General features: G+C 41.4%; 1 protein-coding gene across 1 annotated transcript in view; it reads right to left on the minus strand.

The window, feature by feature from the left end:
* HS1BP3 (HCLS1 binding protein 3) overlaps nucleotides 1–18,077 on the minus strand; it is a 50,842-nt gene that overhangs the window by 30,699 nt on the left and 2,066 nt on the right. Inside the window, exons 2-4 of the mRNA XM_030491139.1 lie at nucleotides 15,100–15,265; nucleotides 5,697–5,904; nucleotides 3,269–3,491 (exon numbers count right to left, since the gene is read on the minus strand). Coding sequence (XP_030346999.1) covers nucleotides 3,269–3,491; nucleotides 5,697–5,904; nucleotides 15,100–15,265 — 597 coding nt within the window. The remainder of the gene's footprint in view (nucleotides 1–3,268; nucleotides 3,492–5,696; nucleotides 5,905–15,099; nucleotides 15,266–18,077) is intronic.

Below are 18,077 nucleotides of genomic sequence, written 5' to 3' on the forward strand. Positions count from 1 at the left end.
TGAGTGCACTATGTTCATTCCCTCCTGCACAGCTGATGTCAAAGGACCATCTTGCTCCGTACTAGCTGTGCTTGTTCTTACAGGACCAGTATATTCTGTTCAAAGTTAAAAGGTTTCTACAAATGTCCAGGAAAACTTTTAGAGTAACCGGTGACAATACACTGGAATAACAATACTCCAAACTATTAAGAAGGACAGTGGGCAAAGAGGAGAAAGCACACCTCTCGGAAATATATTTCAAATTAATTTCAACACTGCACCCCACAAATGTAATCTAACTTTGAGCACCTTTTACTCTAGAAAGAATGAGGCAAGGGGAAGAAGGGGGAAATAAAGGAGAAGGGGTTTTAAAAGCTGACAATTCAAATCAGAAATACATATGATGGTTTTTGAGGTGTCCTTGATTTAGACAAGGAAAAACACAGTCTTCCTGCTATTAAGAATCCCAGATATGGCCCTGCTAACATAGAAAGAAAGTTTTGAGGCATGAGAATCATACAGCAGAGAAACACAAAGTTTCTAGACCATCATTTATACCCACAAAAGATGAAGAGGAGATGTGGCAAGTGAGCTGCCCACCAGACATGAGAGAGCAACTCAGACACAGCCTTGAATGGGAGAATCAGTGCAACTGGGATGTCTCCTGCAGGCAAAAGGAACCAGACCATTATGAGCTTCCACCTGGATGATCACCAGCAATAAAAAACAGGAAGAAAAAGGCCCTAATTTATCCCCTACCCCCAAGGCCAGTATATTTAACTGGATATCTGGTAGTTCAGCAGCACAGCAGCACTGCTGGGCCAAATCCAAGTCACAGCTTTCTGGCTCAGGAGGAAAAGTTGTTACCGAATGAAGTGTGCTGACGACATATGGAAGCCTGTGCTACTGGAGCAGTTTCATCCTGATCCAGAAATTAAAAAACCTGTAGGATCATGCCAAACACATGATTCAGCTCAGGTCAGAGCTCTGCTGCTCAAAGTACCCTGGCCACTGATACTGCTTGGAATCGGTTGGCTTGTTTCAGTGCTGACTTTACATCTTTTCAAAGGTTTTTCACAGCGGAAAGGATAGTGGATTTTTATTTTTTTTTTAACCTGAATTTACTAGGCATTAAGAAGCAGTTTACTACTAAACATTTATCCAGTCTGCATCACCTCCTTTTTTATTCATTCCCATCCCAAAGTAACTTCAAGCACATCGGAAGCCCTAAAGTTGTGAGGACTGCAAGCTCCCTCTTTACAGCATGTAAGCACCAACCATAGAAAACACTCTGAAATGGTCACCTAAGAAATGCCCATCCACTGACAGCTAAACTTCTGCCTTTGGCCTGTTACCTAGACACCTATTACTATGTGGCATAAAGCTGGGATGTGGTGCTTATGTCCAATCTGATCTCCACTGGTGTGAATGGAAAATATCTTCCATGGAAGCAAGGCGAGTTACAGGATTATAGAGACAACATAAAATCAGATTCAGAATTCTTGTTTCCACTTTCATGTTCCTGCCTCGACATAGTACATGTGAGACTTAGAAAAATAATACTAAATACACATGGAGATTTATTATTTTTACAGATAGCCAGCCACTGGTTTAGAGTGAAAAACATCTGACTGCATAACATGTCATGCTGCAGCTCGGTCCCAGTAAAGACCATACTTCTTATATAAATGAAGTTATTCTGATTCCATAAGCATTCTGTTCTTGAAAGGAATGGAAACAATAAACTAAATGAGGATTAAGTATCAGATCTTGCCATCCTTCAATGCATTAAAAGACCAAAATAATCAAGACTTTCAAATGCTCTGTCAAGCTGTGCAGAGCAGAAAAGCAAACTTCCTGTTTTGGCACCGCAAATTCTTTACAGCTTCTACTTGTTGTAAGTCGGAAAATACAACATTGCATTTGCGAACCCAATAGATCATTCTCTTATCCAAAAAAGGACAGCTTCTTTTGTAAACTTACCAGCTAAGGACCATTTTGTGGGAAGTACTGCTTTATCTAACTTCTCATTGTAAATAGTTATTTAACTTTTTTAAACTCTTTACGAAAGAATAATTTTGATGCTGAGTAACTAAGCACGTGCTTTGTCAAAAGAATAACATTTAAAGTTTTCTGGTGATACGTAAAGGATTAAATACTTCAAGTAAAAAGGATGATATCTGGATATCAACAATTGCATGATTTTAATAGCAGAAGCAAAGTCCAAATGGCGCTTCCAGTATTAATCATTGTAGTGGACCCAACTTGGTGTGGGAGACTCCAGCTTAGAGGCTGGAGTAAATGATCCCTTTGGAAATGATTCAAGGCAATTGGAAAACACCAAAAGACAGCTCTAGCTTGTTACTATCAGTTACTGCCTATTGTTATGAAGAAGCATTTTGAAAGCACTGAGTCAAAGAGAAAGAACATTCAAAGTGGCTGGTGACTGTTGGTGGCTGAAACAATTCAGTTGAGCCAGTCAGTGCTTACTGAAGATCAAGAACAGCTAAGCCTTTTCTACTTGGGCATCCAAAGCCTGAGACACCCTAAAAAAAGTAATCACTACTCATGATCCCAGGCACTGAGGAGCTAAATTTGCTTCCAGGCTTCAGCAGTTAGAAATGGTTTTCGGAATTAAGTGAGAAATTCCATCTTGTAGTGAAGAAAATAACTGTCTGAAAATTATTGCATAGGTAAGCAAACCCAGTTACTAACATCAGCAAGCCTTGATTCAATTATTGTTTCTCAAGCTGTTATTGCTTATGCCTTAGCAGGATTTAGCATGTGATGCCTTCAGATAAGGGAAGAAAGAAAGAAAAGCCTATTTGTGAACAACACGACTGAAATGTTGGCTCTTTTGGTCTTTATGCTGCTATAATTTTATCTCCTTATAGACACAAGGGAGCTCAAAAGTAGTTCCAGACACTGTAAACACCAGTGTACTCCAGATCAGCACATCCAATGGACCCTGGTGGCTTTATGTTTTATGTTGGAACCCTCCAGTGTCCAGTAAAGTACCTACTGTAGATGAGACTGTTATCAAGGTATTCACGATGTCCCTCTGTCACTTGGATTTTCTGAGGAATGCACTAAAAGGCACTACAAAGTCTCTTCCCTCTACCGAGGCACCTCCTTCATAAACTGCAGAGGCCTCTTCTCCTCTGTGAAACTCAGCTGAAAATGGTCGATGTTATAAAAGGTTGGGATGAGGGGACAGTGACATAGAACAGCCTTATTTGTTTAGAAAACTAGGCTAAAAACTAAGTAACAAAGGCACTGCCAGCCATACCTGATAATACCAAGAGGGTCTAAATCTTCTTCCTCTTCTTCCTCCTCTTCCTCTTCTTTTTTCTCCCCTTTTTTGGCATTTTCCACTGATGAAAGCTGTGAGATTAAGTCAGGTGCCTTCTCCTCTTCAAAAAAATCCCATGCCTCATTTTCTTTGTCTTCTTTCTCCTTGTCATCAGGAATGTTTTTACTCTTGAAATCAATGGCACTACTAGATTTTGTTCCTGCAAAATACGATAAGGGATGCAAAACTGAGTACACAGGATAACAACATGTTTTATTTCACACCCTGCACCTGTTTCTGATGTTTGGGGAAATGGAGGACACAATCAGCTTCTGTGACATCCTTTTAATATTCCTGACTGTCCCTTCTATCCACTATATGTCATTATGTGTCTGATCTGTTTACTGATCTAAAGTGGTTAAGTAGAGAAAGATAGAGGAAATGAACTTTATCTGAGACATAGCAGTGCATGTCTAATCTGCTTATTTATGTTCCTTCTGTAGTCAATAGAAACAATAGAATTTCCACATGGTGAGTCATCCCATCCAAATAAAGTTGTCTGAAAAGGAGTTTCCCTCTTAAGTGCCTACTTCTCTCCAGTGGCTACAAAAAGGCCTCTGCTTTGATGTAGGTAGCTAACTTTCACATAACTAGTTGATATAAATTCCACTTTTTATTAGTAATTGAATCCATTTGGGCTAAAATTAGAGCATTGGACAGCACAAAAAAGTTTCCACAGCAGCTCTTTAATTGACACTCAAAAATAAAGCCTGAAGTTCTAACTTCCTTCAGTATGAAAGATCCATCCACCTGAGCAAATTCAGCACACTGAAACATGTGCTTCAACCAAGTCTCCATACTTATTCTCCTGGGCTTTGCATGTAACAAGAGAACTATTCCTTGCTGTGGAGTCTCTGGATATTCAGGAAAGCAATTGAAGATAATCTGACCAGCTAAAAATAGGCTAGTGAAAACTATGATGGATAAAATTCATAGTTTCATCCTTTAGACGGTTAAAGTGACATGCCATGGGAGACTTACCTCACCTAGCTTTTCATGTCTGCATCTGCCGAATCACCCAGGGCATATTTCATGGAGTAAATATGGGTATCTACACAAAGCAAGTGGTCTTATGCTCCCCTTATGGGCAAGCGAGTGCTGATTGGGGTAGGCAGTGAACGTTAGGATGCTGCTTATCTTATCCCCACAGTCACGTGTGTTTTACCATGTTAAGTCTCCCTAAACACCCCTGAATATATTGACTGTGTCTCCAGCATCTGTAAGGAAAGTGTACACAACTAGCTTGAGGGTTCTGCAGTGTATGTATTGAATTCCACCTCATTTGGTATGGTGAGGCTTGTATTATTCTATGACAGATTCTGATGAGCAGGTCACATTACTTGCACCTAATCTGTCCACAGTCTGAAGACAGTTCAGACTAATTCAGCTGTAGACACGTGCACTGTGGTTAGGTTAATCGGCATGCAAAGGTTAATCAACCTGCCTGCTTTCAATAAGGCACTGCCAGAGAAAAAAAAGAAAAAAGTCTGAATACTCCAAAACCCTATCAGCAAAATGATATTGCCAAATATTATGCAGTTTTACCCCCCCTGACTTTAGGAAGCTGCCAGTCTCACAGAACTCCTATCTGGCCACACTTGAGACTTGTGCAAACTCAGCTGTTCACACACAGTGACTTGCTAGCACCTTGCAACTTCACTTCCTTAAAACTAATGCTACACTGAGAATCCTGCACAGCACCAGGCTGGAGTATTCCCTGCTCAGCATCTCCCAGATGAATTACGAGCAGAGTGCCCATCTGTTCCATTCATTCAGTGACTCCCTGCCATGCCCAAGGAACATAAAAAAAGAACAATAGGAATCACTGGAAGAGGCAACAAGAGCTGGACTTAAGGCCAGAGAATGGGTTTAACTAATAAATAATCTGCCTTTTATTCAAATCTTCCTCAGGATCAATAATTTGCTTTAGGACCTCTTAAGCAAGGCCTAACAATTTTATTAGGAATGAAAACCAGACAAAACGTGGAATAGTTGATCACTAAGGAAAACCCTGCACTATCCTTTTAGGGTCCACCTCTCCACTGACAATATATATTCAGCCTCCTAAACTTCGGTGTTCTGAATCACAGCTTAGGTATATAGCTAAGGAAAATCAGAGATAGTGGGACAGATACCTATAAAGCAAGCATTGTGGTATCAACACTTCTGAATGAGGCATGGGTTCACTGGGAGGTGGGGAAGACAGTAGCAAACACGACTATGTAGCACTGTAGATGCACAAGAGGGTATTTTCAGTGACAGCCTTTATTCTGGCATTCTCCATTTCTTGACTACTTGTGTCAAGATGTTAAGGCTTTTGTCAAGCACATTCATGGAAGAGGGGACACTCACATCTTTTAGTTACCTAAAAATTCCAGTAATTCAGGACTCATTGCTAGATCCTCATCTTTTGAGATGAATTTCATGATATCGTTGAACATCGCTCTTCGTTCACAGATGTCAGATTCCCCCACGAAGAGGACTTTTCTAGGCAAGAGTGGAAGAGAAGCCTGTGGGTATCGTGCCGCCAGTCTCTGGTAGAGCTCCTCTATCTCACTGTACTTCTTGGAAACCTGCAATGAAACATGCTGCCTGGGTAAGTTTCTTTACAGGGGAGACATGAGCAGCAAAGCAGCAGTTAAAGCACCGTGAAACATTGACTCTGGAAACTGAAGTGGAAAAACATGTATTACCAAGGAGCTTTACAAACAGTCTAGTAAAAGCCTGTTATCTGCACAGTCAATCCCCAAACACTGCTGCCGGTCTTCTACGTTTATTATTAAAATCCACTTCCTAATGAAATTGAAGTTCATTGCCAGATACCCAGTGTTCATTTGTCTGACTCATCAACTAATGAAATACTGGGAAGGTCACTGCTCCAGATACTTTTCTCTGACAGCAAAACTCCTTGTCCATTAAAAATTAGGTATACAATGCCTAGCCCTGAGAGACAGAGGGAAGAGAAGCCCAGCCAGATAGGTATGTGATGGAGAAAGCAGTCTGCACCTTTTGACCACTGAGCCAGAAGCCCTGGTGGGCTTCAGTGACCTTCTGGCTGTTACGGCCTAAAAAACCTGGCATGTTTGCTGCCCTGCAGAGCACCTAATACAGAAACCAACGGGCAAAGACCTCAGCTGATCCCTGACTATTCAGTTTATCTATGAGAAAATAAAAACCAACAACTTGGCCATGGCCTACAGGTTCTCATACAGGGAGAAGATGCCAACAGTAAATGGAGTTAATTCCTTTTGTAGACAAAGACAGGAAGCCTGAGGAGAAATAAGGCACAAGGTATTACAAGGAAAGCAATAACAATGGGAATGGTGGTTAGAAATGGTGTGGCTTCTATGCCAAATTAGATTTTGAATTTGGTACCTTAAAAAATCAACACACAAAAAGCACACATAAACAAAACACTATCTCTAAGTGATGTTACAGGTAAAATGGAGGGTGACTGTCATGCTCTGTGACTGTGGTACTATACAGACATTATATTCATCACAGCCCTCCGTGGCCCCATAATCTATGAATATGTTTCAATGAATACAGAGTCAGATTAAAAAAACACATTCACGGAATCATAGAATCACAGAATGGTTTGGGTTGGAAGGGACCTTAAAGATCATCTAGTTCCAATCCACAATCAAAAAAACTAGTGCTAGTGGAGTGCATATGGCACAGATCCTCTACTAGGGTCCAGCTCTTATCCTCCCCTGTAACACATTGGTAAACTCTAATGGAGTGAATCCTAATTAATACTGCAACACAAAAGCTAGAGAGACTCAAGCACTACATCTTGGGATGTAAGAAGGCAAAGTTCTTCCACCAACACAGTGATAAAAGAAAGGCAACCCAACAAAAAGCACAGAAGGAGAAGGGAAACGAGTTACAGATTTACCCAGAATCCATAAACTACAGCTATACTAGCAAACTAAACAGTATCAGGCATATTCCCAGGCACTGGAACCTGAGAGTGTCTTTTAGGAGCCTTATAGTGTCTCCTGGAACCTGACAATGTCCAGCACAGCTGTGACTCTGGGCAGCTAGTGCTCCCCCAGGTTTTTTTTCTCAGCCCAAGGTTTAGCGTGGTGCAGAGACCACGCAGTAGCCAGTTTGGGTACCAATGCCCATTGCAGACAGTGAGAAAGTTTCCTATTATGGATGCGGCCAGACTCTGCTAGCTGCCCTCCAGGCCAGAGAACAGGTCCTTACATTAATAGACACACCTAATTTACTGAATTACACATAGGCATAAAGAGCAATAACCCCCTTAGCTTTCATGCTTCCCTGCCTTGTGCAGTAATTATCAAGCAAGCTGGCTGATTTGAAAACTGTCTGCATTTCAGCTGTACAATGTTTGCTGTGGGTTCAGTGCCCAGTCACAAGAGGCAAGCAGCTACATAAGACCCAAAGCACAAAACCAAACCTGAGTTGACAGAAGAGTGAAAATCAAGAATTTAAGACTTGTGTCCTGAAAGTAACACAGGTAAGTGTGAGCAACACTGTGCTCTGCAGGCACAATCTGACATGCAATGCAACAGCTGAGCACTAAAGTGATGGCAATAAAGAGATGTTCCCAGAGTAAAGCAATCTTCCCTTTGAAAGATACCCCCAAAATAGAGAGGAAAGCAATTCTGGAATTTCTGAATTGCTGTACATTTCTAGTTTACTAGGTCCCAGTACCACTCCGAACAAGGTATGATACCAGCACCCCTCCCAAAATACTTTGTAAGCAAAAATATAAAGGCAATGGGGAATTCACTGGTACTTACCCCCTGCCCCCAAGAATAAACAACATTACCCTCCACCCAGAAAAAAAAAGATCAAGTCTGATTTGTGAAAAATGTTTAACATCTAATTAATTTCAATAATAAGTAACATATTAATGTCTGAAAGCAGCCAATCAACAAGACTATGCCAAAACAGCTTTAAAATACTCAAAAAGTAACGCTGTACTGAAACATACAAACTTATTTCTTCCCACTTAATTTTCATTCCTCCCCTATCAAACACTGTAAATTATTCATAAATCCCAATTTATGTCTAATTACACCACTGAAGCTAAAGTAAATGCACACCCTCGCATCCTATCGCTAATTGAGCCTTTGTGAATCTGCATGGCTTTGAACAACCGTAACATGCGACGCAGCATACAAAGTGTGACAGCAGTATATCCAAAGCATACTAATCTGCTACTCAAACGCCTGCACCACACCGTGCAAGCTCATATCCAGCAGTGTGAGGATGCCCTCTGCTGGGATAACCTACTACACTGGCAAGGTGTTAAACCTCCAGCCTAAACCATTCCCCACCAAGCCCGATGCTGGCCCCCGCAAGCCCCTGCCGGCTGAGGCTCTCCAACGGCTATCCATCTGCTTCCAACATCTTCACTCCACATTACTGCCAGTTTTACCTTGGTGTGGGTGCTGGAAATGCAGCAGTAACACTGGCTGAATCCAACGACCTCAGACTGATGCATTTAGAATCACAAAATAGTTTGGGTTGGAAGGGACCTTTAAAGATCCAGCCCCCCTTCCAGGTTGCTCAAAGCCCTGTCCAATCTGGACTTGAACACTGCCAGGGTGGGGCAGCCACAGCTTCTCTGGGCAACCTGTGCCAGTGCCTCACCACACTCATCATGAGAAATTTCTTCCTTATGTCTAATCTGCATTAACCTTCTTTCAGTTTAAAACTGTTGCCCCTTGTCCTGTCACTACTGGCCCTGGTAAAAACTCTCCATCTTTCTTATAAGCCCCTTTTATGTATCGAAAGGCTACAACAAGGTTTCCCCAGAGCCTTCTCTTCTCCAGGCCGAACAAGCCCAACTTTCTCAGCCTGTATTCACAGAAGAGGTGCTCCACCCCTTACGACTATTTTTGTGCCCCTTCTTTGGACCCACTGCAACAGGTCCATGTCTTCCTTGTACTGGGGACCCCAGAGCCAGCTGCAGCAACAGAGGCAACACAGGGGCCTTACAAAGCGCTGGCCAGGTCTCACAGAATGTATTTTCTCAGGTTGAGCCCCATGCATCACACAGAGCATTCTCACACCCTTCCAGTCAGAAAGCAGTGCTCTGCCATGACAGTTTTGGACCCCTTCCATTTGATGTCCTCTGACAATTTTCGAGGAGAAAGGCATATCAGCATGTAACAAAATTAAATCCTGTTTTTCCTAGTTACCACTCACAACCCTTTCAAAATGGTTGATGGATCCCATGGCCCAAAATGTCAGGATAAAAAAAAAATGCTGCTCTAAACCTTATTTTATCAATCCTACAAAGTCCCATTTGATTAATACTAAGATATTTCTCTTCTGCTGTCTGTAATTCCTCTAGGTCTTGACCCTGTAATCATCTTCTCCCCCTCCATGCCTCTAACTGAACTCTGTGAGTACTGTGGACCTAAACCCCCACCACCTGTAAGTCAGCCTGAGTGCACGCACTTCAAGGAGTTCTGTCAAGTCACAATATCAAAGGTTCAACCTACTTCACTTCAAAAGAGTTAATCATGCAAATACAGCAAAGCATGTGCATATTTGTCAGGTCAAGACCCTATTTGCCTGTAACAATTAACATCCATCATAGAACTTAAGAGAGACAGGGATCGGTTGAGTGTTTTTTGCACCAGGAACAAATAAGTAAGTTGGATATGATCAAATATAGCTAGAAGGTTAAGAAAACCACCGTGAAGTTCAAAGTGAAAGCCTGAAGTTTGCTGCTAATCCCTCAAATCTCATGCATGTGCTTTGCCCCCTTCTTCACAAGAACCTCATGCATTAAAGTACACACACCAGAATGCCTGCAGGATATGAGCTGGGACTCTCAGTTGTGCATAGGAGAATTTGATCCCACTCATTATTAATGGGATTTAATGCCTTCTTTCCCTTTAATGCTCTTTTTAGTGCCTCATTTCTAACCTCCAACTTGTCTTGATATGCTTTATATCTACTGCAAGGATTTCAGCGAGGTGGAGATCTCAGAGTTAACTCAAGCCCATTCGCCACCCAGTGCATGCTAGTGAAGAGCAGTCTTGGTTTTATAGTATCTCATGTTAAACTACTGTGACTTTCTTTTTACAAAGCCCATTTCTTCACACTGTCAGAAAATGGAGATACAGCAGCACTGTCCTTTAAACCAATCACTAGCTTTGGATACAGGAATCAAAAGCATCCCTTCCCACAGACAGCACAAATGAAGCTTTCACTTGGGCACTCCCAATTCAAGCCATATTATAATGAATGTTGCTTGGTGACCTCATGGGTATGCATTATGATAGATTTTAATTACATGGCCACATGCTGCTCTCCCCATCTGTTTTGCCCAGCAGAAGAGCAAGCACTCTAATATTTCTTTTTAATCAACATGAATTCTTAATGGCTCCTGAACCTATTGCTACACTGAGTAGGGATTTCCACCCCCCCCCCCTTACATCACAGAGGTTATAATGTGAAGGAATTTATCTTCCCAATACACCTGTATGATCAGGAAATAGCAACTCCAACGCGCAGATTCTGAGGGCCACAGAAAGAAAGCCAACATATGCAAACAGGCAATGATAGATGAATACACACCCACATATTTACACTCCCTCATTTTATGAGAGGAAGACAGTTCTATATAAATTCCTCCCAAAAATGTGCTGTGCCTGTCAAGCACCAGTAGTTATTTGTTCAGCTTCAAAAAAAGGAAGAACTCAACTAACAAATGTAACTTGTAAAAAAAGAAGCAATTAAACTGGGAGCAGATAGAAAGAGAAAGCACTATAGGCTGGGTGGATTTTTAATAAGGCCGGGAAGAGAGAAGTTAAATGCTAAAAAAGGTAAGCTGTGGCTTGAAAACATGCATTCAAGAAAAACAAACCCCTTTGTTCTTCTCCCAGAAAATGGCAAATCTACAGGCAATAATTAACTATCACCTTTGCAGCGGTACTTCTGACGCACTACTGAAGATAAAATCAGTTTCACTCTTTCAACAGGACAAGAATATTCTGACCTTTGAAATGTTTTTTTCAAACATCAATGCAGCTGATGTTTTCTTCAATTCCCAAGTAAAACCTCAAGGTTAAGCAGTTGTACAACCCATTTGCCCTGTTCTACAAATGGCTTTTTATTTTTTTAATTAAAAAAATCCCTCCAGTTTCTAAGTATTTAGATCTGAAAGTCATTACAGAAGTGAATTTCTTCCTCTATTACTGCTTCACAAACGTTTCCATTAGAAATGCTATGATACTGAGTTTGTATAGCCCCATTAAGGCTGGGGAACAGGGAACTCTGGATTGTTTAGACCCACAGTAAAGGCCAGTAACTCCACAAGTCAGATCTGAAATATCTTTTTGATGTTCATCTGGTTTTGGTCATAGGCCCTTAACATATCTCGATCCAGATGATCTAAATCACAGCCCAGAGATCACAGCTAGCTTAGAGGACGTGCCTGTCTTGCTCACCATCTTTTCCCAGGGAATACAGAGAAGCTATTTGAGCAATAAATGCTGCTCAATCCCATTGCTCACAGCCGAATGCACAGAAAACCAGGTTCGTTGCTGCCACCTAGGGCATGACAATATGGAAGGCAGCCACTTCAACTGGAAAGAGGTGAAAGAACAGCTAGACCGTTTAGATTGTGTTTCAGGGAGAAAAAGAGGCGAAGGAGGAGAAAGAAAAAGAAAGACAAAGGGTCACAAAACACAGACCTGGCTCCTAAGGTAGCCAAAATCGGATTAATGTCCCCAGAGACAATGAGAATCCTACCATTCCTATCCATTTTCTCTAACCTACCTGTCATCTCAGCACTGTGACATTGGCTCCTTCCAACCTCTCAAATTTGATAATTTCAAACAAGACAAACAGAAAAAAAAAAAAAAAGTACTTGGGAAGGCAGAACCAGCAAACAGTTGTTTCTGTTTCCTCTTTCAGATGTCTCATCTCACTCTGCCTTGCGATACAGATTTGATGTGTTAGATTTGCTGCCCAATATAACCTCATTCTTCTCGCTATTCCCCAGCCATCTGGTTCTCTTACAAGTCACCTCCAAACTCTCTGGGGAAGGGTCGTGATTTGTGCTGTTACAACATCCACCAGAACAGAGCACTACACAGACACTATGCGTGCAGCTCACATCACCTGGCAGCCACAGGGCTGGGACTTGCCTCCAAGTTAAGACAACTGCCTACATGCAGGAGGTGTCTCAACTCTCATGACAGTCAGATATAGTCACTACATTTTGCCAAGATGTGACTGAAACTCAACCCACCTGAACAGAGGAAGTTAGTGGTACCTTGGATGGTGTACTTACCTCACCTCACTCTGTCCCAGGGCAGTGCAAATACCTTTATGTCCTCTGTCACATCTGCCAGCCCTTTGCAGACACCTAGGGTAATTCAGGGTTTCTCAAATGGTTACAGCGTGTACGTTATGCAAAGTAGATTCCCCCACACTGTAGATGCTCAGCTACATTCTTCTCAACAATACTGCACTGACTGGGATAGGAGCGTAGAAACCCGCAGCAAATGCAGACATCTAATCATAGAGAAGAGATTGTTCTGCCTATAGTCAGGCATCTCATGCCATCTGAGATGCTCTGAGGTATCCAAGGGGCTTGTGTGGGCAGGCAAATAAGACACAGGACCTATGGCAGACCCACAACCTTCTGAAGCCAAGGTGGAAAACCCCATGGCACCTCTGGTGATATAAACAGTGAGTTGTGTGCAACTCAACTGAGCCGTAAGCATTTTAGCCTGGAGTTGAAGCCCCCAGACCCATCTGTCTACAATGTAGAATGCTTTCCCTTTACAGTCAGAGAGGCATTTCCAGAGGATAGTCACCTCATTCCCCATCTCCCCACTGACCATAAAGCAGTGATAGACCCAGACGAAAATACCCAACTTACAGAGAGATATGTCAGGACAGGTGAATCCCTCTGTTCCTTCCAGCAACACATAGAGAAAAGATTCATTGGAATGAATCAATGCAAAGCATCCATCCCTCCACCTGCCAGCTCAAGGTCTTAAATTACTCTCAGGAACCAAACTATACAATATATCAGACTTAGTCACCTGAAAAAAAATAAATGTATCTGATGAGTTGCTATGCCAGTCAAACTACACTAGTTTTCTTCTTCATGAAGAATGAAATATAAGGAGGTCTGGCCAGAGAAGAAATCAGAAAGGTTCACTGCAGTTGAGAAGAGCAACTAAGTGCTGAAAATCCTCCTAGGCAGAGCGGACCTGGGAATGAACAATCTCAGCAAGATGGGGTGCCGCAGTAGGAAATCTGTTTCTCCTTTTTATAAACAAACTGGTTTTATCTACTTTTTCTTAAGTTAAGTGAAGCAAAATGTTAGATGACAATAGCCCAGTTTAACACCTCAGGTTTAGTCAGGTTCTTTCTTGAACAGAGCTGCATGGAAATACTGCATAATATAAGCAGGTATTGCTGCAGAAAACAAGTGATTCCAAATCCCCTTCTCTTACCTGCCCATGTCTGACCCTTCCCCTGTACTAAAACAAACTTCAGAGGGGCTCTGCAACTCGCATGCTTGAGAAACCGGTGTAAATTAGTAGCAAATAACAAACCCCCAAACACCCGTTTTTAGCAAGGACCAGTTCCTCAGCCGACGTTACAGAATAGCCGCATGACTCTGGCGCAGAGGAAACACTGCAGGAGTGAGGACAAGCAGTTAGACAAGGAGGAAGAACAGAACAGACTCTTATGCCAGGATTGCTGCTTTTACCATAATGTTACATACAGTATAAGGAGTGCAATACATGTATGAGATCTCCTCAGCATGCACCTCCTCACAACATTGACAGATATGGCTTTATCCACAAATCAGACTGTGTAAATATCCATTTATCATCTATCTTCTACAGAATGTAAATTACACTAGGGCTAATGGTCTACTGGGTAACCACACACATTACTTTGACATTACAGTTATCCCCAAAACATCCAAAAAGAGCAGATGTTCACAGCATGCAAAAGGGTTCACCACCTTAGGAGTCCCTTTGTAGTCAAGAGACAGACAAACACATTTCTTGGGAATGGTTCAGCAGACAGCTAAAGCAGATCAAATGAAATGTACCCTAAATGCACGTTTTTCCATCGACTCAATATACAGTCCCAGGTAAGACAGCGTAAGTGGACATGCACATGCTACAGATGACTTAAAACAGGTGAAATGAATCTCGTGTGCTATGCTTTCAAAACTTTACTCTGCAGGTATCATGGAAAAGACAATCCTATTCAATAATGTTTCGTACGGACACTTCCTTGTAAAACTCTCTTAGTAAGGATTTTGAAAACTATGTCAAGGCTAACAGGTCAAGGCTAACAGGTCAAGGCTAACCTACTGTAAGGTTAATTCCTCTTATTGCCTCACGTGATTCTCTCTCCATTCAAGTAAATTCTTAAGTAAATTATTATATATTTATTCCATGTTTATGCACCAAGTCCCACTGCTGATACATGTATCAGAGAAATTAATTTTGTAGCAGGACTTACAAAATCTTAATTGGTTTCTATTTGTTGACCCATAATGCAAAATGCCTTAAAGGCAACAACAAACAGTCATTGTTGCTTTGAGCTCCTGGAATAAAAAGTTCAATTAATATATGTATAATACTGCTATTGCAGTAATGGTACAGACTGTGTCATCCTATCAAGGACCTTGACCCAGGGAGGCTGTGATGACAAAGTATCTGCTACATCAGGACCAAAATAATCAAAGCTGATTAAGAAAGTGATCACTGACACAGCACTGATTAAACATTTACCATAAATTGAACTACATCTTCAGGCTTGTGCTTTGCTGATTTGAAGGCAGCCAGTCGGGTAACAACGACAATGTGATACTCGACGTGGCCAGACATCATCTTCCCACGGATTTCCTGGTATTCCGGCACTGACAAATCCAGCCCTGTGTGTGTATTCTGAATTTGCCTAGGGAAGAAAATAAACACAGAGTTCAGGCATTGGCACAAAGACATTTAACTGACCCTGAGGATCTAGTTCGAAGCTCAAAAAAGTCAGCGCAAAGACTCCCATTCCAACAAACACCTATCAGGACTGAGTAAGTTAAAGGAATACATGATCTCTTGAAGCTGTCTTCTGGTTTTGACTGTCTGATGGACAGTGGTTATTGCCAAATAGCAGAAAGGGTATGCCAGCTAAAGTATGTCAGCTTTCCCACAGAAAATCCCACTGGAAACAAAACCACTTGATCTTTCATAAGCAGTTAAAGTAGACAAAGAATGACAGCGTTAAACTCTGACAGTTGCCAACAGTCAGAACCATCAATGGCTCCTCTTGGAGGAATATGAAACAAGGGAGCTGCTGCTGCAGTTTACTCAACACATTTTCTTCTACTGCCAGCTTCAGATCCACTGGACCATGGCATCATCTTCCCCCTGGGTTCGCACCCAAGGAATCATTTATGACATTTTTGCAAGAGGAATGCCAGGATCATATTATAGTGCTCACACATCAAGAGTAAGACTGAGCAGCTGCCATTGGAGCACAAGAGAACGGTACATTTAGTGACATAAACAGTCTTTTTCAATAGGCTGCAAATGAAAACTGGTCAGTGATCCTTTCCCCAAAGTGAATGTGTTATGCCAAACACATTCACTGCTGCTGTTGCTGGAATCAAGCAATCTGCCAGAATCAGAAAGAAGTTTATCACCCAAAGCATTGAAAACACCGAACACATCTCCAATTGCATCCTTCCTATACGTGAGTGAATGCTTTTTAAAAGCATTTTAAAAGCATGACTGTTTAAAAAAAAGAAATAAAAATTGTCTTCATTAAATGTTTTTTCTGCTTTTTATTTTTAACCTTAGCTGTATAGGGAATGTCAAATCCCATCTTCTCTAGACTTCCTATGGATTGCAGAGGTATCGTGGAATTCTTGCCTCTTTCTTTAGGAAGTTTAGATTCATTAACACAAATGCCCTTTCATCTAAGGATACATAAGGCATATGAATTTAAAATACACTTTAAAGAGGTTTAAACAATCTGGTTTCAAACAAAGTTTCAAAAGACTCCTCTCGTCATGTCAAAACTTGACCAGATCTTTTGAAACCTGAGTTTTCCCAAGAAGGCAACCTCTGAATCTCCCATGCAAAACTAAATAAAAAGCTTTTTAAAGAGAATATATTGAGAGTTCTCTATAGATCAGAGAGGAGCAAACAACGGCACAGGCCAAATTTTGTACCCAATCCTCTTTGCAAGCCATGTTCAAAACATTCAGGCTTTAACAACAGCTGTACCATCGCCAAGATTTTATACTAGGTATCTAAATGCGATTCTGTTTGCTCTGATTCTTGTTTTTTCTGCCAGTCAAAGACTTGACTTTACACTATCAGTCAAAATTTTGTTCTCAGTTACACATTGCTGGGCTCTAAACACAGAGTCAACGGTGTTTAGAGGTGCCTGGCTTTCACACAGCAGTCTGTTGAACCCGTAAGTAACAGTCATGATTGGGAGTGTTGTCTCCTCCAGTGGCATCCAAAATGCTGACTCAAAGGACACCTGCCAGTAAAATCAGATGGATCTGGGTTTTTTAGAATATACCTGCAACAAAGGGAATGCTCTTCAGTAGTCACTCACAAGTTGTGACTGTAGCTAAGACTGCAGCAAAAAGGTCTGTCACATAGTACTCAGGAGTGACTTACTTCTGCTAACAGAGCCAAAGAGTATAAATGACAGACTAACCTGCTTTTCACCTCTGATATAAATAAAAGAAAAAAACACCAGTAAACCATCCCTCCTGAATGGCCTTACTTAGCTTAAAATGCCAACCACATACAGATGTTCCGAGATGACACAACAACTTCACCGTAAGAGCTGCTGCATCAAGGAGTCTAAAAATGTCACGAAGTTAATAAGCACCTTCTCTACACCCAGCGTTTTTCTTTTACAGTTGTTAAAACTCTGAGCTAAAATGACTGTAATGGAAAGCAATTAGAGCGAGGGGGAACAGCTACATTTTTGTTTGTTTGCTTCAGGCCTGTAATCACTTTCGTTATCATCTCTTACAGGAAACCTACCCCTATTATCTCTTCCATAGCAACAGGACTGTATGGTTTTTAAACATAAAAATGATTCTAAAAGAACAGAAATCAGCAGGGAGGCTGAAACAGATACAGTGTAATACCAATGCGCACACTAGTTCTTGTAATGCCTTAGTTTCAAAACAAGCAGCCCCAGTGTTTTAATTCATTTGATGCTGTTATAGTTGTTATTCAAATGGAAGCAGCACCTACAAATCCCGGGACAATATAGTTTTGCTGCATTTTTCACATCAAACGCAATTATTTTTACACTAGTAGCTTTAAAAAAGCAGCAAAGGGAGTAAGTTGGTTTGTTGAACTGGACACACAGGTTTATTGCTTCTATTCCATATTTAAATCTAGCTTGTGTAACTCTAAGCTTTTGACTACAATACAGGCAGCTCAGGGGAGACTTGGGAATGTGATTAACTTTCCACTTCACCTGACTACAAGGAGACCATTCATACCAGTAACCCTGTGGTAGCACAATCAGATCACGCAGGATCGGCATTGGACAGAGGAAGCAGGAACTATATAAAGGTTAGTTGAACAGTGTGCACAGTTCATGGCAGAGCCGCAGTTCTTCATTCCTGTCTTTTGATTTGCATATAGCATGGAGGCTTAATACTTTAATTAATCTGCTTTCTGTGCTGAAGGGCCAAGATGGGTGAGGGGGCAAAAAGTACCCATTGCAAGGAAGA

This window comes from Strigops habroptila, chromosome 6 (assembly GCF_004027225.2).
Source record: "Strigops habroptila isolate Jane chromosome 6, bStrHab1.2.pri, whole genome shotgun sequence".
NCBI classification, from domain to species: Eukaryota; Metazoa; Chordata; class Aves; order Psittaciformes; family Psittacidae; genus Strigops; species Strigops habroptila.